The 25866-nt window shown below is 41.8% G+C and overlaps 1 protein-coding gene across 4 annotated transcripts in view; it reads left to right on the forward strand.

Moving 5' to 3' along the window:
• Positions 1-25866, forward strand: part of LOC143930192 (solute carrier family 22 member 15-like) — a 539229-nt gene that overhangs the window by 103488 nt on the left and 409875 nt on the right. For all 4 annotated transcript variants that reach the window (XM_077454241.1, XM_077454242.1, XM_077454243.1 and 1 more), the window contains exons 3-4: positions 15480-15612; positions 17647-17811. In XM_077454241.1, coding sequence (XP_077310367.1) covers positions 15480-15612; positions 17647-17811 — 298 coding nt within the window. The remainder of the gene's footprint in view (positions 1-15479; positions 15613-17646; positions 17812-25866) is intronic.

Raw genomic sequence — 25866 nt, forward strand, 5'->3', positions numbered from 1 at the left:
GCAATATTGTGACATGTGATAATATTTGTGGATATGGCGCTCTTAGCAGAGACAAGTGATATTGCAGCTTGATGAATCAAGCCTGTAGTATGCCACAGGTTATGTTGTCTCTGCCTTGTTAGAAATATTCAGAGCTGATATTACATCTCACAATCTATTACTTCCATAAATCTTAAGAAGGAACACGCTAAGTGACAGTTCAAGTGTAAGTTCTCCTTCCTGCCTTAGAAAAAAAAAATCATAGATACACCACATGTGCTGAACAGTTTATATGGATGTTGCTATTGTTTTTAACCAGTTGCCGACCGCCGCACGCCGATGTACGTCGGTAGAATGGCACGGGCAGGCATAAGGACATACATGTACGTCCCTTGCCTCCCGCGGGTCGGGGGCCCGATCGGGCCCCCGCCCGGTGCCTGCGGCGGTCGGTTTTCGTCCGGGAGCGATCCGGGACGAGGGGGCGGCCATTCATTCATGGCCACCCCCTCGCGATCGCTCCCGACGAATAGAAATCCCCGGTGACATCACTTCCTCTCCTGTAATGTAAACACAGGAGAGGAAGTGATGTATTCTCTCCTCCGTGTCGGTATTTTTCGTTCCGACACGGAGGAGAGCGGATCGGTGAGTTGCACCAACACTCTACACACACAGTAGAACATGCCAGGCACACTCACACCCCCCCTTTACCCCCCGATCACCCCCCCAATTACCCCTGCCCCCCAGTCACAGTGACACCAATGTCATTTTTTTTTTTTTTTTTTTGCATTGGTGTCATTTGTGACTGTAATAACTGTTAGGGCAGTTAGAGTTAGCCCCCTTTAGTTCTAATGTACCCCCCTAACCCCCCCAATAAAGGTTTAACCCCGTGATCACCCCCCGTCGCCAGTGTCACTAAGGCTGGGTTCACATTGCAGCGGTTTATGAGAACAAATGTGATTCGCACCGCACTGCAGTGCAAATCACATCCGATCTCTGTGCGATTCGAGTTCAGCCATTCGCCGCACCCGCCGCACCCGCCACACCCGCCGCACCCGCCGCAAATTCGCACGGGACCCTTTTTTTGGCTCGCAGCAGAATCGGATCGCATGGGTGTTCACACCATGCGATCCGAGTTTGCAGATCGCACTGCGATATGCGAACTGATCTGGGGGTGTCAGTAACATTTCACTGACACTCCCAGCAGTTCGCATAGGGCAGTGTGAACTGCCGCCGGGAGGCATGCGATGCGGGAACCCGCCGCGGATTCGCGGCGTTTCCGCATCGCTCCAGTGTGAACCCAGCCTAAAAAGCGATCATTTTTCTGATCGCCGTATTAGTGTCACAGGTGACGCTAGTTAGGCAGGTAGGTATTTAGGTTCGCCGCAGCTTTTTATAGCGCCAGGGACCCCCATATACTACCGCATAAAGCCCCCTGATTGCCCCCTAGTTAACCCTTTCACCAGTGATCACCATATAACTGTTACAGGTGACGCTGGTTGGTTAGTTATTTTTTTATAGTTTCAGGGCACCCGCCATTTATTACCTAATAAAGGTTTAACCCCCTGATCACCCGGCGGGTGTCATTTGTGACTAATAACTGTTAGGGCAGTTAGGGTTAGCCCCCTTTAGTTCTAAGGTACCCCCCTAACCCCCCCAATAAAGGTTTAACCCCGTGATCACCCCCCGTCGCCAGTGTCACTAAGGCTGGGTTCACATTGCAGCGGTTTATGAGAACGGATGTGATTCGCACCGCACTGCAGTGCAAATCACATCCGATCTCTGTGCGATTCGAGTTCAGCCATTCGCCGCACCCGCCGCAAATTCGCACGGGACCCTTTTTTTGGCCCGCAGCAGAATCGGATCGCATGGGTGTTCACACCATGCGATCCGAGTTTGCAGATCGCACTGCGATATGCGAACTGATCTGGGGGTGTCAGTAACATTTCACTGACACTCCCAGCAGTTCGCATAGGGCAGTGTGAACTGCCGCCGGGAGGCATGCGATGCGGGAACCCGCCGCGCATTCGTGGCGTTCCCGCATCGCTCCAGTGTGAACCCAGCCTAATAAGCGATCGTTTTTCTGATCGCTGTATTAGTGTCACAGGTGACGCTAGTTAGGCAGGTAGGTATTTAGGTTCGCTGCAGCTTTTTATAGCGCCAGGGACCCCCATATACTACCGCATAAAGCCCCCTAATTGCCCCCTAGTTAACCCTTTCACCAGTGATCACCATATAACTGTTACAGGGGACGCTGGTTGGTTAGTTATTTTTTTATAGTTTCAGGGCACCCGCCATTTATTACCTAGTCTCACTAGTGTACCCCTAAATTTAGGGGTGTCTACTTTCCAAAATGGGGTCATTTGGGGGGGGGTTTGTGCCATCTTGGCATTTTATGGCCTTCAAAACTGTAACGCCCTTAGAAAGCCTGAAGGCGGTGCTTGGTTTTCGGGGCCCCGTACGCGGCTAGGCTCCCAAAAAGTCCCACATATGTGGTATCCCCGTACTCAGGAGAAGCAGCAGAATTTATTTTGGGGTGTCATTTCACATATGCCCATGGCATGCATGAGCAATATATCATTTAGTGTCAACTTTGTTAAAAAAAAAAAAAAAAAAAAAAAAGTTTGTCATTTTCCCGCAACTTGTGGCAAAATATAAAATATTCCATGAACTCAACATGCCTCTCAGCAAATAGCTTGGGGTGTCTACTTTCTAAAATGGGGTCATTTGTGGGGGTTTTGTGCCATCTTGGCATTTTATGGCCTTCAAAACTGTAATAGGTAGTGAGAAGTGAACTCAAAAATTTACGCCCTTAGAAAGCCTGAAGGCGGTGCTTGGTTTTCGGGGCCCCGTACGCGGCTAGGCTCCCAAAAAGTCCCACATATGTGGTATCCCCATACTCAGGAGAAGCAGCAGAATTTATTTTGGGGTGTCATTTCACATATGCCCATAGCATGTGTGAGCAATATATCATTTAGTGACAACTTTGTGTAAAAAAAAAAAAAAAAATTTTTTTTTTGTCATTATTCAATCGCTTGAGGCAAAAAAATAAAATATTCAATGGGCTCAACATGCCTCTTATCAATTTCCTTAGGGGGTCTACTTTCCAAAATGGGGTCATTTGGGGGGGTTTTGTACTGCCCTGCCATTTTAGCACCTCAAGAAATGAGATAGGCAGTCGTAAACTAAAAGCTGCGTAAATTCCAGAAAACGTACCTTAGTTTGTAGATGTGACAACTTTTGCGCAAACCAATAAATATACAATTATTGACTTTTTTTTTACCAAAGACATGTGGCTGAATACATTTTGGCCTAAATGTATGACTAAAATTGAGTTTATTGGATTTTTCTAATAACAAAAAGTAGAAAATATCATTTTTTTTCAAAATTTGCGGTCTTTTTACGTTTATATCGCAAAAAATAAAAATCGCAGAGGCAATCAAATACCATCAAAAGAAAGCTCTATTTGTGGGAAGAAAAGGACGCAAATTTTGTTTGGGTACAACATTGCATGACCGCGCAATTACCAGTTAAAGCAGCGCAGTGCCAAAGTGTAAAAAGACCTCTGGTCATTTACCAGCAAAATGGTCCGGTCTGAAAGTGGTTAATGTATCACACATGGAAGTAGTTTAATGATGTATATGCTTTAGGTGGACTTTTAGTGTATTTAACCTTTTCGCCCTTCCTTTCCTTTAGGCATTTTGACCATATGTCATATTTACTTATAATGTTTCTGTACAAAGATCCTCACTGGGTGTTCTTTTGAACACTGCACAGCCTAGAGGTGAAATCTTCAGAAATCCTTTGAGCTGTACTGATGCATGCGCACCGTGGCCTCCATTAACATCAATGAAAAGTGCACTGTAGCTTGTATAGTCTATGTTCAAAGTGCTGGGCAAGGAGAGGGGAGCATAAAAGGATAAGTAAATTTAAAATGCACTTATCCATTGAAAGTAAACCTTGCCAACTATGTGTCAGTGTTTAAAGTATCAACGTGTTTGAAAGCAGGCACTAAAAGCTGACTGTGAATATGTCTTTAAATCATCGAAAAGACTTTCAAGTGGTTGTCCTGAGCACTGTGTTCTTATTATATAGACCTTGATGTGTCTAGATGTTCCTTGCCATTCAGCAAGGTTTTAACTATCTGTACACCGTGCCCATGATGGGGGCTCATTGCAAATGATTTTCTTAATTGCTGTTCAACCATATTTACTTAACCACTTCAATACAGGGCACTTTCACCCCCTTCTTGCCCAGGCCAATTTTCAACTTTCAACGCTGTCGCATTTTGAATGACAATGTTTTTTATTTCCCGCAAATAGAGATTTCTTTTCGTGGTATATGATCACCACTGTTTATTTTTTATTTTTTTGCTAAACAAATAAAAGACTGAAGATTTAGAAAACATTTTTTTTCTCTGTTTCTGTTATAAAATTTTGTAAAGTATGTTTTCTCCTTCACTGACAAGCACTGATGAGGCAGCACTGATGGGCACTGATAGGCAGCAATGATGGGAACTGATGGGCACTAATAGATGGCACTGACAGACCTTACTGATGGGCACTGATTGGCATCCCTGGTGGGCTCTAGTGGGCATCCTTAATGGGAGTGCACTGATTATCAGCGCAAACCCCCCCATTTCAGGAGAGCCGCTAATCGTCTCTCCTCTGCTTGCGCTTTGTCAGCGCGAATAGCAGAAAAGCCGATAAAAACAGCATTTCCTGGTTATGATGTGACCAGCTGTGATTGAACACATGGTAAAGAGCCTATGTCATAGGCCCTATACCTAGATTGGAGATGCGGTGTGGGCACGTGCGAGCAACTTATCCTGCTGGACGTCATATGATGCCCAGTCAGGATAATGGAACCACCCTGCGGCCGTCATTCTGCATACGACAGGCAGGAAGTGGTTTAAATAGTAGTACAGGAATAAAAATAACGAACATCCATACCCATTTAGATGGATACAGCATCAATCTGATGCTGAAGCTCTCCACCTCTACACTGACAACTGAGCGATCAAAGACAACTCAGTTCTCAGGTCCGCTTCGTGGAGTGCTGGGCTGTGAAGGGGGCGGAAGCTGCTGCTCAGGCTTTCAGTGGCGCATTGAGAGACTGAGCCAGCTGCCGTTTAGGCATCTGGGCAGGTCCGACACTATTGTCGGGATCCCTGCAAAGGCTGGGCCAGCTTTGTAGCCTGCTATCGGTTTAATCTGGGTCACGGGAGTGCGCAGAACGAAGGAAACAGTAAAAATATGGCCTATGGCCATACTTCTCCTTTTAATTCTCCAATATACATTAGATGTGTTTCATTTAAAGCGGCGTGCCACCCAATAGTGGAACTTACGCTCATCTGCCACCTTTCGGGGGGGGGGGGGACAGGATACCTGTCTGTGAGGTATGCTTTCCCACTTATAGGAGCCTCAGCCAGTAGGAGAGAAGAGTGGGCCTTGTGAATGCGCAATAGGGTTCCCAGCGTGAAGCCAAAAGGCTACACTGCCGGGTACCCTTACCTTACCCTTTTCGCTGGACTCCAGGACAGGTAAGTGTCCTGTTATTAAAAACTAGCAGCTGCAGTATGTGCAGCTGCTGGTTTTTATATATTTTTTTTGGGGGGGGGGGGGGCATTGCACACGTTCATATGTTTTTGCTGTCTAAATTAGGTAATACTGTAGTTATATTCCCTGTGTTGTTTGTTTGCCTTACCTAGTGCTGATAGGCTCACAAGTTGTGGCTGCAGTTTGTATTGTCATGGCTGATTGATTCCCCTATATACATATACTAATTCACTTGATTGCCCCTAATCGTGAAAGGACAGGTGAAACGTAGCAGCTGCACAGACACAGCAGCTGGAGCTAATGTGACAGGCGTGTAGGTGCAGGTTAGCGGCCCTGAATGCCGAGCGTGCCAGTTCTCACATTACAGACAGAGCCCCTGCATTGATCTTTGCAATGTCAGGATTAAGACAAGATGAAAGTATGAAGGTTAATAGTGTCTTTAAAGTGTATGTTCACCTTACAGAAAAATCTGTAAGGTGAACTTACACAGGACCCCCTCTTCACGCCCTCCTGTCCCGCTGACCTGGAGCGTGGGGATATCCCATTTCTAAGCCCCGTGTGGTGAAGCTGCTATAGCAGTGCTCGTAACAGGAGATCGCCACGCTGCAGGTCAGCAGGCCGGGGGTAGGGGGGTGGGGGATGAGTATGGGGGTCCTGTGTAAGTACACCTTATTCTGAACTTCTCCTTTAAGTAAAAAGAATTTGCTTCCAGGCACTACTTACTCAGGGTGCTGTGAACATTTTTGTACACGACTGAATTATTATGATCAGGTCAGGGTGCTAAGGTAGCTTGGGAGAACCATATACAACTTCAGTGGAAATTTGCTAGATTTTATCAGGTTTGTTGGGTCAGAAATATACAATAATCCCCCCCCCCGGGATTCTGATCACTTGTCACTTGTCACCATCTAAATTCTGTGCAGGGGTTGCTGAGTTGTGGTGATAGCGCCCACCTGCCTAACTGTCCAACAGCACTGAAAAAAGACAGTTTTCTGTCTGTGACAGCTTAAGAAGGGATGAGGCATGAAAGACAGCACACACAAAGCCTGCACAGCCCTCCCTCCTCCTCCTAAGCTACCAGGTGGAACTCTGCTGTACAATGCAATGCTGTCTCCTCATCCTTTCTATTTAGTTCAGAGTCCAGCATGGCGAGAGGGGCAGCTTGTGCTATAAAAAAATTGCAGCTCGAGAAAAGCTTTCATTCACAAAAACACAAGCTGACAACAGTACAAGCCAGATTCCACACTAGGCTGTCTCAGAAAAGTATAGTAGCCACTGTGTGCTTTAGAAGTATTTATTTTATCCAACAGTTACTATTCATATTTTAATGGAGACAGTTACTATGTACACAGGGCCCCAGGAGGGTTTAACCACCTTTTTTTTTTTTTTTCCATCTGTTGATTGTTCTTTAACAATGGTGTCCCGCGATCAGGTCACAGAGCTGAAGAAGGAGGAGAGGTCTGTGTAAACAAACCTCACCCTGTGCTTCCTACTGTGGCTGTCACGGATCGTCTGTTCCCTAATATAGGGAAAGACGATCAGTGAGGTCACATGCCAGGCCACGCCCCTTACAATAAAAAAACACATAATGTCATACATAACACCTACACTGCCCCCTAATGGTTAATTCCTTCACTGCCAATGTCATTTACACAGGAATCAGTGCACTTAAATAGTACTGATTGATGTATAAATGACAATGGTCCCAAAAATGGCTGATGTGTCTGCCATAATGTCGCTGTCACAATAAAAATCGCTGATCGCCGCCATTACTAGTAAAAAAAAAATATTAATAAAAATTTTACAAAACTATCCACTATTTTGTAAACGCTATAACTTTTGTGCAAACCAATCAATAAACGCTAATTGCGATTTTTTTTTTTTACCAAATTATGTAGAAGAATATGTATTGGCCTAAACTGAGGAAAAAAAATGTTTTTTTTATATATTTTTTGGGGATATTTATTATAGCAAAAAGTAAAAAATATTGCATTTGTTTCAAAATTGTTGCTCAATTTTTTTTATAGCGCAAAAAATAAAAACCGGCGAGGTGATAAAATACCACCAAAAGAAAGCTCTATTTGTGGGAAAAAGACACCAATTTTGTTTGGGAGCCACGTCGCACGACCGCACAATTGTCAGTTAAAGTGACGCAGTGCCGAATCTCAAAAAGGGGCTTGGTCCTTTGGCTACAAATTGATCCGGGGCTTAAGTGGTTAAATCTCTCCACCAAAGCCACAGCCAGCAGAACCCACATAATTTCCAACCCTTTACTATTCTATTAAACTAGGTGATAGGTATGTCAGGTGTTCCACTTAAAATGTAAGAGTCTGAAGAATGCATAAAGGATGACTTTATACTATACAAAGTACATTTTTACGATGTCCTTTAGATCTACAAACAACTATGTAATATGATGGCATGTGTGATTAGATACAAATATACAAAGGATTGTGTGTGTTTTTTTTTTTTTTTTTGCCCCTATATTATTTAATTCGGTAAATTTAAAGGACATTGCACAGAAATTGATTAATAAAGAATTGTTTTAAATTTTCAGTTCCGTACATATCTATAACAATTGTGCAAAAATCATGCGTGCACGTTTTAAAAAAATGGGACACATTTTTAAAAATATTACAGGGGTCAAAAAAAGTTAAAAAATAGGGTAAACAATCCTATTGTAGTGCATTTACTCTAAATGTATAACAAAACACTTACTCAAATGTGGAACTAAACTTTAGATACCGGTAATTTTAGTTCAGGTAGAATAGTGAAATCTGGTTGGTTGGTGTGGGTTAATGCACACCAAGGCTCCTTGCATTTTATTAAAGTAGAATTCCAGGTTGGTAGTGTGTGATTCAATACAATACAATAGTGCCAGCCACTCCAGAGACCCATTTATATTGCTATCTTCCATCTATCCATTACCTTTCTTGCATCCTATTCTGCAGCTATAAAAAATGGCTTAAACGGTTCTCTTTTTGATTTACAGTCTGTGATTAGGAGATAATAATGTCCATTGAGGTATCTCAGTTGGTGAAATGCTTTCAATGAAAGCAGAATAGGAACTTCTGTGATTGAGCTGTCTGCCCATCATATGTAGACACTGCAGGGGAAATTGGCTACGGGGAGTGAGAATCCGCATTCTGCTTCTATAATTAATTATATTATTATTATCTTATTTAATTATCTTTTAATTATTGAGATGTTCAGATGAGTTTATAAATCTTCAGATAAACTACATAATCCCCTTACAATAAGGCCTGAGACACTTTTGTGCAGTCTGTTTCCATTCCACTTAGACTTGTATTGTTGGGACTCCTTCACACAGATGTTAGAGGCATTCTTTTTCAATTTCCTGGGTGAGGTTGTTAACCCTGTTTGTTTTATTTTCACTTTTTCTTAACTGAGCTTAAAATACAACAACAAAGGAAGAGTAATGATACTAAACAGCATAGCATATGTCATTACATACTGTTGATAATTTAAAGTATCGAAGGTCGACATAGGGAATAACTAAGTAACTTCAAACATTTCCTGTGTTTTTTTTTTTTATCTAAAATCAGTTTTAAAAAGCTGTTACAATGGAACTCCAATAGGTAAAAACGGCTCGTCCCCAAACCATGAGAAAGGTGCAGTGCAGCCTCATTAGCGCACATCAGTGAAGGAGAAAGATTAACTATTTGCAAACTCTTATAACAGAAACTAAGATACATTTTTTTTTTAAACATTATTGGTCTTTTTTCATTTAGCAAAAAATAACCCCAGTGGTGATTAAATACCACCAAAGGAAAGCTCTATTTGTGTGAAAAAAAACTGATAAAAATGTCTAGGGATGCACCGAATGGGTTTTTTGGTGCCGAAACCGATACCGAAAATAAATCTTCCTTGATCCCGAAAACCGATACCGAAAAAACAGCACAGATACCGACATTGACTATTTTAAAAATATTTTTATACAGGAGATGGTCAGAGACTGGGGACATGCTACAGGAGATGGTCAGAGACTGCAGGCAAGCTACAGGAGATGGTCAGAGACTGCAGGCAAGCTACAGGAGATGGTCAGAGACTGCAGGCATGGTACAGGAGCTGGTCAGAGACTGCAGGCATGGTACAGGAGCTGGTCAGAGACTGCAGGCATGGTACAGGAGCTGGTCAGAGACTGCAGGCATGGTACAGGAGCTGGTCAGAGACTGCAGGAATGCTACAGGAGCTGGTCAGAGACTGCAGGCATGGTACAGGAGCTGATCAGAGACTGCGGACATGCTACAGGAGATCAATGCAGCCTCACTGTGCCCAGCAGCCTACCAGTGCCCGCCATGTAGCCTGCCTGTGCCTCACCAGTGCATATAAACATACACATATAAAAACGCACACATATATATATATATATATATATATATATATATATATGGAAAGATTTCTAGTGTGTGTACCCCACTTAGAGCTGTGGCCTTTATTCTAGTATATTTTTTCTTTTAATTTAAATTTTTGTTTTTACCTGAGCGCAGTTTATTTTCTATTTTTTACATATATATATATATATATATATATATATATATATATATATATATACACACACAAACATGCACACATATAACACACACACACACATATATAAACATGCACACATATAACACACACACACACATACAACACACAGGCATACACACATACATACATATATATAGTCTTTTTTTTTTTTTTTTAATTGGCAGCTGCAGCTCTGTACATTAATCTCCATGCTGGGTACTGCACTCTAGGGGGAGGCAGAGAGCACAGCACAAACTGCTAGACGCCTCTCCTTTGCTTTCACTTTCACAGTAAACAGCGTGCCCAGCTCCTGCACAGCCGATTTACACATCGACTGAGGAGACATATGTAGCCACCGCTGTGGAGAGGGGGACTTTAGAGCGAGACCCCACAGGCTGACTGCAGCATGGGTGAGGAGGAGAGCTAAAGAGAGAATGACACCCCCGTGATGGGAGGCATCGGCGGCGGGGCCAAGACCAGCAAGCCCTGCCCCATTTTCTGCACCAGTATCGGTGGAAATTCTCTTTCGGCTTTTTGCCGAAAGGGCCGAAATTTCGGTGCATCCCTAAAAATGTCATATGAGTACAGTGTTACATGACCGCACAATTGTCATTCAAAACGCAACAGCACTGAAAGCTGAAAATTGGCCTGGGCAGGAAGGAGGCGGAAGTGGCCAATAGGTAAGTGTTTAATATATAGAAACATATTTTTTATTGCACAAAAATTTCTTAAAGACATCATGTGAGTGTTAAAAAAAAAAACCCTTAAATATCTCTGACAATACCAAATATAAATCTCTTGTCTTGGAGCAATTTATACATCCAAGAACCTATAATAATAATTATGGTGAATACCTAAAGCAGCCCTCTATTCTCCATAATTATTATTATAGGTTATTGGATGTATGAATTGTTCCAAGACAGGCAGTTTATATTTGGTACTGTCAGAGCTATTTAAGTTTTTTTAATACTCACAAAAAAAATGTATGTATAATAATAAATTAGATATAAATAATGTTTAATTTATGCTGTGTTAAAGTCTCAAGGGGACATTTTTGCTAATTCTCATGTATAGTCAATGATTTATTTAGATGTGTAGGATCAGTTAGATATAAATATTTTTTGAATTAAAGTGATTGTAAAGTCTTGTTTTGTATTTTTATAGGAAAAAGTTATACTTGCCTAATCTGTGCAGGGGATTTGCACAGAGCAACCCCGATCTTCCTCATCTTGGGTGCCTCTTCTGTGCTCTTGGCCCCTCTCTCCTGTTTAGTGCCCCCACAGCAAGCAGCTTGCAATGGGGGCACCCGAGCTGAGTCAGAGCTCTGTGTGTCCATGCAGACACAAGCTGCAGTTCGGCCACACCCCCTCACTCTCCTGATTGGCTAACTGACGTTGATTGACAGCAGCGGGAGCCAATCAGGAGGGAGAGTCCCAGATGGTCGAGACACTCATTAACATCGCTGGACAGAAATGGGGGCTCGGGTAAGTTTTGGAGGGGCAGCAGAGGCACACAGAGGGCTTTTTATCTTAATGCATAGAATGCATTAAGATAAAATACTCTCTGTCTTTACAACCCCTTTAAGGGGACATATTTTTAAAGCAGTAAATCTGTCATTCACCAATCATTATCTACAGTTAAATCTTCCAGGTGTGTGTGTTTTTAAATTACAATGTTAAAATCTACCCCTAAGGTTTTGCTTCTTCTAAGGGTGAATCTATAAATCTCTATATTTAAAACCGTAACAAAACTGTGTAAAAGTATACTTGCTGTAGTGGAAAAGGCAAACGTAAAAATACACTATCTGTTCAAAAGTTTATACATACGTGACCATCACACCTACTCTATGACCAAAATATAGTGAACACCCAGCTTTTAGAGATATTTCATCAGATTAGAACCCCCACATTTGTGATGCAACACAGAGGAAATGGCAAAGCATGCAGTGGAGGCTGAGTGACCTGGAACAAAAAGTTGCCTGTCCCTCTCACGATTAGGGACCAGGTACAATGCCTTGAAAAAGTATTCATACCCCTTGGAATTTTCCACATTTTGTTATGTTACAAGCAAAAACGTAAAGGTATTTTATTGAGATTTTATGTGTTAGACCCGGGGTCTCCAAAGTTTTTACTCCGAGGGCACATTGTATATTTTACAGATATTCACAGGCCAAAAAAAAAGTTATTTATAAATGACTCCTCAGCTATGGAATAAAGTTGAATTTAAAAAAAGGCTGCCATCAGTGGGGCTGGATGATGAACCTGTATCCTCTGCCCACACCTAAATGCCAGAGCCTCATGCACCAGGGCTAAACATTAAGTGTACATGAGGCCTTACATCTGTCCCCAGCAGAATCTCCCCACACAATTGTGTCCTCATCAGACTCTCCCTACACATTTGTGAAGAGTCCGTCCCTGCAGTGAGTTTGATGACTGAAGCTGAAAAGACAAAGCCGGATGTGGGCCATATTTTGGAGACCCCTGTCTTAGACCAGCACAAAGTGGCACATAATTCTGATACTCCTAACTAAAATCTAGTGGAACCAATTACCTTCAGAAGTCACCTAATTAGTAAATAGAGTCCACCTTTTCCACTCCTAGCGATGGGAGACTATAAAAACTATATAAATTATCAATGGGACAAACTACCAGTTCCCACTCATGCACCCTCTGGAGGTGAGGGACATACACCCTTTGCAAGACTACTGGGGGAGCTCGGACTGACGGACATATGGCGACATGGACACCCAACAACTAAACAATTTTCATGTCACTCAGCATCACATGAGGGACTGGCCAGGATAGATATGGGCTTAGGTAATGATGCACTACTACCATTGGTAACAGCATCAGATAATAGCGACAGGCACATCTCTGATCACTCCTCGTTCTGGGTATCTATTTCACTCCCTGGCACTGATAAAAGAGCAGGATAGAAATTAAACCCTTTCTGGCTCTCCCTATTCCTGGAGCCAGATTCCATGCAGGATTTACTGAAGTTTTTTTCTGAAAGACAACATGGCAAGTGCCAAACCAAGTGTTATATGGGATACAGAGAAGGCATATATGAGAGGCTAATTTATCAAGCTAATAACGCTCATTAAAACAGACACCAAGGCATGGGAAACAATGGTGAGAGGAAAGGTTACAGAAACAGAATAGATCTATCGCCAACCCTACTGAGGACACAAAAAGAGTGGTTGGGGGCTCAATCCATGTCCAAACAACTCGCGTTACAGCTGGCTGAGAATAAACTTTTTTCTACAACAGAACCATTTTGGAGAGGGAGAGGCAACTGGGCACATTCTGGCTATGATGGCACGTGCGCAGAGGTCCTCCTTATATTGGCCATTTGTGATGAACAGGGAATCCCCCAATCCCAGACCGCAAATGTACTGCAAATCTTTAGATCGTTCTATGCTTCTCTGTACACTTCTAAAGTACAGCCTACAAGGGAGCATATAGATGAGTTTTTAGAGAAGTGTGAGCTGCCTCGCTTGTCAGCCTCGGACACTGCCCTGCTCGATGCGCAATTGAGGAGGAATTATCAGCTGCATTGGCACAATCGCATAATAACAAATCTCCCGGAATGGATGGCCTTCCGTCCGAGGTCTACAAGCGATATGCAGATACATTGTTACCCGAGTTATTAAAGGTACGCAATGAGGCATTCAAAGAGGGTATGCTTCACAGCTCTATGAATGCTCACAGCAGATATTAAGCTACTGGCTAGGATGCTGGCAACCAGATTCTCTCAGGTTATACACAAATTAGTGCACAAGGACCAGTCATGGTTCATCCCCACTAGATCTACGGCTCAAAACATTAGGAGGCTTTTCTTGAACCTACAGCTTCCTGTTAACAATCTGGGCAACAGAGCTATATTTTCACTGGACGCAGCTAAGGCCTTTGACAGTGTCAAGGGGCTTTGCCTGTGGAAAGTGCTATAACATATGGGACCAGGAGCTAACTTTATCAGATGGATTCAATTACTGTATGCCGTACCATCAGCTGGGATCAGAGTTAATGGGGAGCTATCGGAACCTTTCTTACTGTTTTGAGGCACCAGACAGAGGCTGAATACAAATGCACGCCACACTTTTCAGATCTTTATTTGTAAAAATATTTGAAAACAGTTTATTATTTTCCTTCCACTTCACAATTATTTGCCACTTTGTGTTGCTCTATCACATACAATCCCAATAAAATAATATATTTATGTTTTTTCTTGTAACATGACAAAATGTGTAAAATTGCAAGGGGTATGAATACTTTTTCAAGGCGCTGTAAGTGAACTAGTACATGACCATAGAGGAATTGATCAGCCATGAGACTACAAACTGCAGTCACAACATAGGAGCCCATCATTACAAGGTAAGGCAAACACATGTCTTTTAAGCTGAACTCTAGGCAAATGGTTAAATAAACACGAAACACATATAAAGGAACTGTTTTACTGCCAAAAGGATTTGGATTTCTGCCCATCCATTCCTGGAGTTACACCGGTCCGGGAGGAGACCTGATCTGTTTCTTCTGTTGTTTTACCTTTAGAGGTTATCTTCCCACTCCTACTCTACTCAGGACAGTAAAAAGAGAAGTAGCACACCTGGATGGCTCCTTGTGCTGCTTTCCTGAGTCCTGCTGTACAAGAAACTCATACTGGGTCAAATTAAAGCCCAACTCTGGGAACAAAAGAAAAAAATCTTCCAGTGGGATCCCCACATTTCATGGATTCAATCCTTGTGAAGTCCAGGGGGTTACAGAAGAGGCTTTATTACATACTTGACTCCTCGTTACACCAAGCTTCACCAATGTTCTCTTCTACTTGAAGCTTTGCGGTGTGGTCGGAGCCTTGCCATCAGCACAAGGAACAATACTTGTTGTCTGTTATGCTGGTGCCAGCTGAACTTTTTTTGTCCTCTGTCCGCACACCTCCACAGTAATCTGCTGGTGCTGCAGGGGTTAATAGCAGCTGGACCCGTTATAAGCATTTGTCAAGAGGGCTGACTATGCCTACCCTTTCCACCACACTCCTTCATTCATAAAATCTGTATCTGTTTCCTTCAATGAAAAGTGGATCTTCCATTCATCTTCCTGTCCTCCGTTCATAGAGTGAAGGAAGCTATAGTACAGCTTATATGAAGGAAGGGGGAGGCGAGAGGGCAGAGGGTGCTTTTTTATTATATTTATGGTGTTTGCATTTAAAAATCCATTCGAAGATGTATTAATAAACAGAGCTAAATTAATTTGTGTCTTTTTTTTATTTTATGATATGTTTTCTCAGTTTAAAAGCTTCATAGAATGTGTCTAGAATGCTTGCAATGTATGTACAGTATAATAGCACAAAAGTGTCTGTCTGTAATTTGTGATGAATAAATCTCATATTGTTAATGCTAATAGTTTTATTCCACAGTGGAACCTAATTAAACATCAAGCCTACAAGGTTAACTTGGCATCTTCATTGCTATTTGCCGGTCTCCTCATTGGGAACATTTTGTTTGGACCGTTGTCTGATAAACTGGGAAGAAGGCCGGTATATTTAATAGGTAGGTTGTCCGCGTTATTGCTTCTTGTTCCATAAACAATGGATAATTATACTTTTTTAGCAGTTTTTGTGATGGTGAATACATGCTTTTGACTGCAAAAGTCAATTCAGAAAGGTTATCACACAGGCTATAGAATAACATTAGCTTCAGATTAGGATTAACTGAGTTTTAGGGAAGTGTCTGGTAAGGTTCGCAGAAAAGTTAGCCATTTGTGGTGGTGATCAAATAGTTCTCGAGATAAAATTATTAATGAAAATGAAGGCTTGCATGTGACACAATGACTATTCCACACTTATGTGATACCTCTGCATGTCAAAAGAATGAGTACACTATTACAGAATTAAATAGAATGGGGTTAAAATAAATCCTTCATCTTACTAAATTTAGCCTGAATTGTTTTTATTTTTAATCAGGATAGTGGCCTACAGTACTATGAATGGTATCTGTGCGAAGGTGCTTTCCATTACTATGGAAACATGTATGTGAAACTAATTAAATTATCAATGTCACAAGAACACATTACTTCACTAATTCCTTGCAACCATTGAAAATAGACCTACAACATATGTTGCATCTCTTTACATACATAAAGAGATCTATGGCAACAGGAAGATTTAGAGGCACAAATAAATAGATGTGTGTAGATATTGATACAAGAAAATATTTTACCACGCAGACAAACTAAACAGCAGTTACAAAGCAAACAATCACAAAACTAGTGCATGAATCAATAATAGTCATTAGTGCCACAAAGTGCTCATATAAGTGTAAAAAACACAAAAAAATATCTTTAACAACCACAAAAGCCTGGATTCATCTTGCATAAACTCAATACAGTGAAATACCGATATCCAACTAAATAAATAAAAATCCCACAATTTTTTTTTCTATTTAACAGTAATAGTCTGTTAAGAGCACACCGCCTTTTAGATCGATCTGCTCACCAGCTGGCTTGTATGTGTGATTGTGAGAGACCCGGCTGACAGCTGGGGATCCAATTAGCTGGGCGGACTGACGGGCTATAAATATGATGCACTCCTGGCGCCCCACGTCCGATGATCAAGTCAAACAATGTAACGCGCACGGTGGAGTGTGTAGGAGCTCATACATTGACACAGGAGTAGTATCGGTCCCACAGCAGTCCGACGTTACTGGAGTGAATCCTGGGCTGTCAGCCTGATCTCGGAGCGGTGAGCTGTGGGGAGAACACCTGCTCCTTGGAGAACACCTGCTCCTTGGAGTCTTTGTAGAATACAATCTTGATTTATTTATATGTGAGTGCATTTTTAATTTTATTATTATTATTCTTATACAGGATTTATATAGCGCCAACAGTTTGTGCACCACTTTACAAAATAAAAGCAGACATTACAGTTGCATTACAATAAATTTATATGGAAAGCACTATGGTCTGTTTTTTTTTTCTCTGAATGGCAACATTGTACTCTCCTTCTGGAGCTGGCTGTGACAGAAGGTTTCCTAGCTGACTGAAAGGCAATCTGCCCGTTTTTGACCTTTTATAGTTTAAAGCTCCTACTAATGATGTGAGAGTATGTCCAGTTGGTTCACGGTGAACGTTTGCATATGTTTCACTGTAATGAGTTTTTGCAAGCTGAATCCAGGCTTTTGTGGTTGTTGAAGATAGTTTATGAACTTTTTTTTTTGTGTGTTTTTTACCCTTTTATATGAGCACTTTGAGGCAATACTGACTACTATGAATTTATGCACTAGTTATGGGATTGTTTGTGTTGTAATTGCTCATTACTCAACATAGTTACTTAGCAATTTTTTCTTATATTTTGTGAAAGTTTGTTATAACTTTGAGCACTTCAGCTTAGTTTTGATTTACCACTTTTTCTTTATTATAGTTATTAGATATTGATGGCTTTGGTAAGTTTTTTTTTTTTTTTTCATCGTATATTTTGCATCTATAATACTGTACTTTGTATGGTTCTTTAAAAACGATGATTCATTTTTTTTATAGTATTTTATCAGTTTGGTAATTTATGCAGCCATTATTTTCTATGTTCATAGGGCTCCTATTTGATGTCATCTTTGGTTACCTAACAGCTTTGGCTCCAAGCTATGGCCTTTTTGCTGCATCACGATTATTTGTTGGGATAATGAATGGTGGCATGGCCTTGGTCTCTTTTGTTTTAACACAAGAGTATGTAGGAAAATCGTACTGGGCGCTAACTGGTAAGTTCATGCAGTCGCAATATAAAAATTCGTGCAAAGCAAAACCATGGTGTCCAAAAGTCTAAGTTGACCTCTTAGTAAAAAAATTGATATTACACATCATTTTGCAGGTAAAAAAAAGTGAATTTTTTTTTAATTTTATCTTTTACCTTGGGGCCTGCAAAGCATTGCACCTGCGATCAGTGGACTGCAGGTGCAATGCCAGGCTCTTGAAGACACCCCTGACAGCTCTCTGCCTGTACCTATGTATGGACATACAGTTACTGAGCTGCAGGAAGCTTTGGTAAACTACAAGGCTAATCAGCATGGTAGTAGTTCATTGGGAACTACAAGCCGCTTGCCACAGTGGCAGACAGGACTTGTAGTTCATTCACAGATCTCTGTTGTGCCATTTTTTAAAATGTGACAGTGGGTGCAGTGGAGAGGAATCTCTTCCCACGGTCATGAAGGGGGGGGGGGGGTGAATCGAGGGTGCTTAAGCGTAACGGGATACACCCTAAAAACAGGTGTAACATGCTACAAAAGGTAAACTTACCTTTTAATATGTGATAAACTCACCCAAACATGTACCCAGACCTGCAGCTATTTTGCTATATACATTAAATGGTGAAACAAACAAATGAATAAAACCGCACTACCTCACAAAATCAATTCAAGTCTAAAATCTTCTGTGAAATGTGAATATTCTCAACAAATCAGTCTCTATATCAAACTGAAGTTGTATATTCGTCTCTGTCTACATTCCAAAGTAATAATTCATCCTAGTGCCACCCGATGTGCACAGTCCATCATCATGCAGAGGACACAGATGGTCAGACTTATGTCCAAAACCAGGTCTTTTACTCCTACAAGCAGATTATTTACCCTTTCCAGAGGATATCCCTGAACATTTAATCATATAGAAATGAGGGAAGACACACCCATAGTATAACCCAATATTTTTTAAAAATCTATTAAAAACACATTATACACCAAGGACCATCTATAGCAGCATAAATAACCTATCCACGAGACAACTCAGTTCTGCTAGTTCCATTCCCTCCATCTGTATCCCAGCACTGGGCAAGAGATGCCAAGAGAGACGCTGGCAGGATATTTACTTGTTACCTATAACTTGTTTCAGCTTATTTCATGGCAAATTAGAATTCTCTTGGAAAAGATGAATGGTTACCAATACATTTGGCTATGAGTATTGTGACAGACGTAGCCTGAACACAGGCTTTTTGAGAGGACTGAGTGCGAGCCTCTTGCCGATCGATTATGGGCCCTGGATTTTAAGGGGCACAGGGTGAATGAGAACCCCACTATAATCTGTGCTAGTCAGATTCAATGCTGTGTATATATGTGTGTTGTCTCATGCTGTTGGGACACACACTGAGAGATGCTAGTGTCATGAACTCTAGCCACCTGTCTGTTGTGTAAATGAGTCTAGTCTGGCTTGTAAGGACATTCCAAACGTTGTTGTTTGTGCGAATTAACCCTTTGTTTATGTTTATAGTAATGTTTATTCAGTTGTGAGCTAGGAGCCGAAAAGTCTTATCCCTTCAGTCAAACTAGTCTGAGTGTTGATTTAGATAATTAGCTCATGCTAATTAGGTTAGGTTTTAGTAACACAGCTGTACATATTTTGTGTGAGATCTCAAATAAAGGTCATTCCATGTTGAGCAGCTAAGCAAGTGTTGTCTTGTTTTGGGCTTGTAAGCGGTTGGAATATCTGATTGGAGTCAGATTGGAGGAAGCGGGATATACTGACGGAAGCACTCAATCGGAGTGTGGGATCGGTTCCGTCACAAGTATTCTTTAGGTTTCCTATTTGTTATGGTTACCTATTAGTGTGCTATAAATTTAGGAATCACAGTAAAATTTATGTTTATTTTTCTTTTGGTATTTTTTGCATGTGCTATTCTTGCTTGTTGTAGTTGTTTTTTATACTTAACTATTAACAGTTACAAGATGTATATATTTTCTGTAATTTTGTCTCTGAATCACTTTCTTTACTATTCTAATTAGTTATGGATGTGTTATAATCAGGCATGAAAACTGACATTTAATCATGCTATTTATTTGAATTAACTGTTTTCCTTCTTTGCATTAACCACTTGAGGACCGCCGTATTGCCATTGTACGTCAGCACAATGGCACAGGCAGGCATAATCACGTACATCTACGTGATTGCCTTCCAGCGGGTGGGGGGTCCGATCGGACCCCCTCCCGCTGGTTACGGCGGTCCGATTCGGTCCAGGAGCGCTCCGTGATGAGGGGATGGCCGTTGGTTTTCGGCCACCCCCTCTGGATCGCTCCTGGCCAATGAGAAGCTTCCTCCCCTGTGTATTGTTTACACAGGAAGGAGGAAGTGATGTCATTCTCCTCGGGGCGGTCTTTTTGACCGGACTACGAGGAGAACAGTAAAAGTAAGTGTGCACCAACACTACACTGACATGTAGGTACACACAGGCACACAAACCCCCCCCGATCCCCCCCCCGATCGCCCCCCGATCCCCCCCCCCGCCCCCCCTCCCCCCCCAGTCACAGTGTCACTGATTGCATTGATCATTTCTTTACTGATCAATGCATTCAGTGTCAGTTGTGACAGTAAAAACTGTCAGGACAGTTAGTGTTAGGTCCAGGGTAGCCCCCTATCACCCCCCAATAAAGATTTAACCCCCTGATTGCCCCTAGAGTTAACCCTTTCACCCCCTTTTGCCAGTGTCACTAAGCGATCATTTTTCTGATCGCTGCATGTGTCGCTAGTGTCGCTAGGTAGCTAGTTATTTTTTTAGGTTCACCGCCAGGTTTTTATATCGCTAGGTACCCCGATATACTACCCAATAATGTTTTTAACCCCCTGATTGCCGCTAGTTAACCCTTTCACCCCCTTTTGCCAGTGTCACTAAGCGATCGTTTTTCTGATCGCTGCATTAGTGTCGCTACAGTCGCTAGGTAGCTAGTTATTTTTTTAGGTTCACCGCCAGGTTTTTATAGCGCTAGGTACCCCGATATACTACCCAATAATGTTTTTAACCCCCTGATTGCCGCTAGTTAACCCTTTCACCCCCTTTTGCCAGTGTCACTAAGCGATCATTTTTCTGATCGCTGCATGTGTCGCTAGGTAGCTAGTTATTTTTTTAGGTTCACCGCCAGGTTTTTATATCGCTAGGTACCCCGATATACTACCCAATAATGTTTTTAACCCCCTGATTGCCGCTAGTTAACCCTTTCACCCCCTTTTGCCAGTGTCACTAAGCGATCGTTTTTCTGATCGCTGCATTAGTGTCGCTACAGTCGCTAGGTAGCTAGTTATTTTTTTAGGTTCACCGCTAGGTTTTTATAGCGCTAGGTACCCCGATATACTACCCAATAATGGTTTTAACCCCCTGATTTCCGCTAGTTAACCCTTTCACCCCCTTTTGCCAGTGTCACTAAGCGATAATTTTTCTGAACGCTGCATCAGTGTCGCTAGTGTCGCTAGGTAGCTAGTTATTTTTTTAGGTTCACCGCCAGGTTTTTATAGCGCTAGGTACCCCGATATACTACCCAATAATGGTTTTAACCCCCTGATTGCTGCTAGTTAACCCTTTCACCCCCTTTCACCAGCGATCACAGTATAAGTGTCACTGGTGACGCTGGTTAGCCAGTTAGTTATTTAGGTTCCCCGTCAGGTTTTTATATAGCGCCAGGGACCCCCATATACTACCTAATAAAAATTTGAACCACCTGATTGCCCCTAGTTAACCCTTTCACCACTGATCACCGTATAAGTGTTACGGGTGACTCTGGTTAGTTTGTTTTTTTATAGCATTTTATATTCAAATCCGGAAGGCAGTGCTTGGTTTTCGGGGTCCCGTACGTGGCTAGGCTCCCAAAAAGTCCCCCACATGTGGTATCCCCGTACTCGGGAGAAGCAGCAGAATTTATTTTGGGGTGTAATTTGACTTCTGCCCATAGCATGTGTGAGCAATATATCATTTAGTGACAACTTTGTGCAAAAAAAAAAAAGTTTGTAATATTCCCGCAACTTTTGGCAAAATATAAAATATTCCATGGACTCAACATGCCTCTCAGTAAATAGCTTGGGGTGTCTACTTTCCAAAATGGGGTCATTTGGGGGGGTTTTGTGCTATTTTGGCATTTTATGGCCTTCGAAACTGTGATAGGTAGTGAGGAGTTAAATCAAAAATTTGCACCCTTAGAAATCCTGAAGGTGGTGATTGGTTTTCGGGGTGCCGTGCGCGACTAGACTCCCAAAAAGTCCCACACATGTGGTATCCCCGTACTCGGGAGAAGCAGCAGAATGTATTTTGGGGTGCAATTCCACATATAACCATGGCATGTGTGAGCAATATATCATTTAGTGACAACTTTTTGTAAAAAAAATTTTTTTTTTTTTTTTTTGTCATTATTCAATCCCTTAGGACAAAAAAAATAAATATTCAATGGGCTCAACATACCCATCAGCAATTTCCTTGGGGTGTCTACTTTCCAAAATGGGGTCATTTGGGGGGGATTTGTACTGCCCTGCCATTTTAGCACCTCAAGAAATGAGATCGGCAGTCATAAATTAAAAGCTGTGTAAATTCCAGAAAATGTACTCTAGTTTGTAGACGCTATAACTTTTGCGCAAACCAAAAAATATTCGCTTATTGACATTTTTTTTACTAAAGACATGTGGCTGAATAAATTTTGCCCTCAATGTATGACTAAAATTTAGTTTATTCGATTTTTCTTATAACAAAAAGAAGAAAATATCTTTTTTTTTCAAAATTTTCGCTCTTTTTCCATTTATATCGCAAAAAAAAAAAATCGCAGAGGCAATCAAATACCATCAAAAGAAAGCTCTATTTGTGGGAAGAAAAGGACGCAAATTTCGTTTGGGTGCAATATTGCATGACCGCGCAATTACCAGTTAAAGCAGCGCAGTGCGAAATTGCAAAAAGACCTCTGGTCCTTAAGGTATTTATTGGTCCGAGGCTGAAGTGGTTAACCTTTTCAAAAGCTTACATGTTTTGAATATTGTCTCTTCACTGGTAGCTTAATGTGTATGATACTCTTCATATTATTTAGTGAATATTTTAATTTGGTTCTTGATTAGCAACAACTGGTGTATCTTTTGTGTAAGCCAAGATTGGCATGTTATAGAGCAGATAGACACGTCTTTGCTTCACTTTGATAAAGACTTCTTATTTTCCTTGACTTCCATTGACTTCAGGACTAAGCTCCACCAACTGCCATATCCCTGTCCAATAAGAATGGCTTTGCTGGGCCACTAAGGCACTTTGCTCTCAATAAATTATTAGTTGAAAGGTATCCAGGCTTAGGCATGAGGTCAGAGCCAAAAAAACTTGAAATTAAATCAGAGAAGCTTTTCTCTCTAAAAATGTTTATAGCAGGCATTTTGTGTGTCACAGATCATCTGTGGAGCTGATCTGTGTCTCATCTTTACTGCTGTAGGTCGGCTGGCACCTGTTGTTCCACTAGCTGGTATTTAGCTCTTTGTACTCTGCAGCTATGGGTGTCGCCGCCCCTCACCTGTTGCCTAGTATATGATTCCTTCCTGCTACTTCCTGTCCAGCCCCTCATGTGCTTATCTATTTAAATCCCTTTCAAACCAGCTACTGGTTGCTTGAGCAACATTTGTTTCTGAGCTCCCTTTGTGTAACCTGTTTTACCTGTTTTACCTGACCTCTTGTGAACTGATCTCTTATGTATTGACCCAGCTTGTTCTGATTACGTTGTCTGCAGCCCGTCCTGACCTTGGCTCACTATCCGGCTCTCCTTTTGCTTCATCCATCCATCCATCCTTGTCTAACAGTGTCTTCTGGTACTTCCCTAGCGAGCAGGGTGAACCCGGGGGTCGTGACCTGGGGTCAGCATGCAGCTAAGCCCAAACCCTCGTGAGGGGGTCCCTGGCAGAATACAGGCAGGCCCTTAGACTCCACGCCCTGGGGAATCCCGTGTCACCTGCTCGCCTGTGGGCTCACTGTAAGTAGTACCGTGGCATTGTGATGCTTAACCTAGGCATAAATTAGACTCTTGAAAGAAAAAAAAAACGATTCTAACACAAAAGGTAATGTTTACAGCTGTACTTGCTCCTACTCTTCCACCTTCCCAACCAACAGTTCCTATTCCTCATTGTGGTGCTTGTCCCTTTCTTCCTATTTTCTCTATTTTGACACTTTATTAAACAAAGGGCCGTTGGTTGTGTTTTGATTTGTGGAAGGAAAGTACTTTATAGAGTAAACTAGTGGATTAGTAATGTAATTTTGTGTGTTTTGGATAGCCTGTTTCTTAATAATTAAAGATGACATACATCATGATCACTGTGATGTCTTCCCCTGTGGCATAAAAGTTAAAGCATGTCTAAACCTTAAAATAAAAATGTAAAGCTTTTAATATAGTTAATTTTTTTGAATTGGCACAAAGTACAGTAACTTGAATGAGAAGCAACCCTTGTGCTCATTTTTTTTGTTTTTTTTTGGTGAAATCTTCATTCCTAAAGAAACCAAAGCATCACACTGGAAAACCTTGTATTTCTGAGGCTAAGGAAAGCTCTTTTTGCTTCTCCAAGTACTCGAGGACTTTGAACTCCTAAAACCTTCCAAACCTGTATGAGGGGATACCCACTTTTTAAAGTGAGGGGATGTCTGTTAGCCTTTGCAATCATTTGGACCAAGAGTATTCCAGTTGTATAAGTCATAGATGTAGTATCCAGGGGCTACAAGCTGAAGTTACACTCTACACTCTATGTCCCTGTCTAGATTCATGTTGTTACATTTTCCAACATCTCTGCATTGTCTAACAGACCTCTGTACTACCTTGGATAACTCCTATCTTAGGATGTTATTGAAAGGTTTCTACTCCCCTTCACAGTTCCCAAACAAACAAGGGGCATACACCCCATTCTGGATCTATGTATTCAATGTCTTCATTCACACGCACAAATTCTGCATGGTATCTACCAGGTTAGTTATAGGTTTCCTGTGGATGTGGGGATTTTCTGTCCTTTGCGGACATCAAGGATGCTTGCTTGCATGTCCTCATCTTTCCAGCGCATCAATGCTACCTGTGTTTTGCTGTGGGCGTGCAACACTGATTGGTTACTATGCACAGCTGCACCAAATTCTGTGTGCACCAGTTTTAGTAAATCTCACACTTTTTGTCCCTTCCCTTTGGTTTGTCCACTATATCTTGTGTATTCACCAAGATGCTAGTTACTGTGTTTTTTTCAGCTGTTTTTACAGGGCGTACCCATTTTGGGATATTTAGATGAGCTCTTGCTGAGAGAACCTTCTGGCTTTGTTGGCCAATGTCCAAAATAGACATTCGAGAACTTTCAAAAGTTTTCTCGGTTCATGGTACGTCACCGCATTCTTGACGTTCAGAATTTCCGACAACACTGTGTGACCGTGTGTATGCAAGCCAAGTTTGAGCCAACATCCATCAGAAAAAGTCCCATGGATTTTGTTGTCGGAATGTGCGATCATATGTACGCGGCATAAGTCATAACTGACATGAACAACTGACCTTACTTTCCTAAATTCAGACTTTGCAGCTAAGGAACTGTCCAACCCTCCAAATCTGCATTAGGGTTCTGGGCTTGGGGGTAGCCTCCTTTGATGCAGTCCTGTAAGTCCATTTCTGCTCCTGTCTGTCCTGACCTGGAAATACTCAATGGGACCTGACCTTCTCCAAACTGGATTGGATTGACATTTGGCCCTGAGTAATCCCAAGCGTCAGATCTCTTTTCATTCATCAGCCTCTCTCTTGTTCCGAAATTGCCAAGTGGCTTAGGCCAGTGGTCATCAACCCTGACTTCAGGGCCCACTAACAGGCCAGGTTTGCAAGTTAACTGAAATACATCACAGGTGATATAATTTGCTGCTCAGTGATTGCAGTATTCTAGTTGCCATTTCCCCAAGGTAATACATAAAACCTGGCATGTTAGTGGGCCCTGAGGACCGGGTTGATGACCACTGGCTTAGGCAGTTGATCATTCACATTTGTTGGCTTAACAAAAAGGATATGTTCTTGTTAAGGCACAGTTCACTAGACCAGTAA

Source organism: Lithobates pipiens, unplaced genomic scaffold, assembly GCF_037356315.1.
Source record: "Lithobates pipiens isolate NorthernLeopardFrog02 unplaced genomic scaffold, aLitPip1_a1.2 Scaffold_25, whole genome shotgun sequence".
In the NCBI taxonomy this organism is placed as follows: Eukaryota; Metazoa; Chordata; class Amphibia; order Anura; family Ranidae; genus Lithobates; species Lithobates pipiens.